The sequence below is a fragment of the Charadrius vociferus genome, unplaced genomic scaffold, assembly GCF_000708025.1.
Source record: "Charadrius vociferus isolate BGI_N301 unplaced genomic scaffold, ASM70802v2 scaffold585, whole genome shotgun sequence".
NCBI classification, from domain to species: domain Eukaryota; kingdom Metazoa; phylum Chordata; class Aves; order Charadriiformes; family Charadriidae; genus Charadrius; species Charadrius vociferus.
Window position 1 is genome coordinate 9,955 of NW_009648642.1, and position 1,684 is coordinate 11,638.

The window sequence follows — 1,684 nt, forward strand, 5'->3', positions numbered from 1 at the left end:
CGCTCCCCCCCCTCCCCGGTGAAAAGTTTCTTACATTTATACATGATTTAAGACACGCCGATATATAAATTACTGTCTCTATATATACTATGTATAGGCAGCAGGGCCAGTCCGTGACGAAGGGCACCACCGGGGGCTTCTGCTCATTTCCCTCTGTCCTCTGTGTAGTGCTGGAAGCGGGTGAAGCTCATGAAGACCTGCTCCAGGGAGATCTGGCTCACCGAGTAGTCCTCCAGGCGGTACTTCTCTTTGGCTTTCTCCAAGGCGCCGAAAACCTGCAAGGGACGATGGCACGGCAGTTACCGCGACGGAGAACCCTGAAGGAGCGTCTCCCTCCAGGGAGAGCCGGAGGGGAGCGAAACCTCCGCCGGCAGAAGGGGGGTGGGATGCCCGGAGGTGGGTTACTTAGCACCATACATGACCCCATTTAAAAATGTATGGTTTATATATGTATTTTTATGTGTATATATATATGATATTTCTGTATATATGTGGCTTTTGTATAGCCCTGGGCCCAAGGTTTCTGCTCAATATATTATATGTGCAAAAAAATTATATAAAATTAAGAACCTTTATAGTAAATATGCTATATATAACGATCTGTATATAGTATACAGTTTTTTGTATAGAGGTTTTTTATATATAGTATACAGAGAGTTTTTTGTATATAGTATACAGTTTTTTCTATATAGTATGTAACTCATAGCTTTTATATATATCTGTATACTATGTACTCTCTATAGCACATAGAGTATATATAGCACATATAGTGTATATACTCTATACTGTATATAGAGCACATATAGTATATATACTCTATACACTGTATACTACATACTCTATACTATATATACTCTACATAGAGTATATAGAACACACACATATATAAAACTATATATAGTACACACTATATACATAGTATACAGTACGCATATGAAACTATATATAGTATACACTATATACACAGTATATAGTATACAGATATATACAAAAACTATATATAGATGTATACTATATATAAAAATATATATACACTATATACACATAGGCATATACTATATATAAAAAAATCTATAAATAGACATAAATATATGCACATACATAAATATATACATATATATTTTGGGTTTTTTTTAATATATCTGTCCCCGGGGTGGGCTCTAGCAGGTCCTGCGGCTCGGTAACGCCAATGCCCGTAGCCCGGGTGGGACAGCAGCGGTCCCGCGTGCGGCGGCCGCAGCAGGCGCCGGGGTGCGAGGCGCTGCCGGGGGCCGAGGGGCAGCAGCGGGGAGCAGAGGGGTGCTGGGGGGGTCGACGCTCATCCAGCGGCGCCATGGTGCCAGCAGGGAGAGGCAGGCTGGGGAGGATGCCCGTTCTCGGCATTTTTAATTAGCCTGTTATTTACAAATCACCTGGATTTTGGACAGAGTGGCTCTGGAAGAAAAGGAGGATGAGCTGAGCGTGACAGCAAACACCCCCTGGTGTTCCTCACGGGTCCGTACTGGGACCAGTGCTGTTCAACATCTTTGTCTCAGACATGGACAGTGGGGTCGAGCGCACCTTCAGCAAGTTTGCCGATGATACCAAGCTGTGTGGGGAGGCAGACACGCTGGAGGGGAGGGATGCCATCCAGAGGGACCTGGACAGGCTGGAGAGGTGGGCCCGTGCCAACCTCATGCAGTTC

General features: G+C 44.3%; 1 protein-coding gene across 1 annotated transcript in view; it reads right to left on the bottom strand.

Annotated features, from left to right (window-relative positions):
- Nucleotides 1-65: 65 nt before the first annotated feature.
- Nucleotides 66-1,684, bottom strand: part of ABCA3 (ATP-binding cassette, sub-family A (ABC1), member 3) — a 25,114-nt gene continuing 23,495 nt past the window's right edge. The window contains exon 30 of the mRNA XM_009886362.1: nucleotides 66-275. Within this exon, the coding sequence (XP_009884664.1) occupies nucleotides 144-275 (132 nt within the window). The 3' untranslated portion in view covers nucleotides 66-143. The remainder of the gene's footprint in view (nucleotides 276-1,684) is intronic.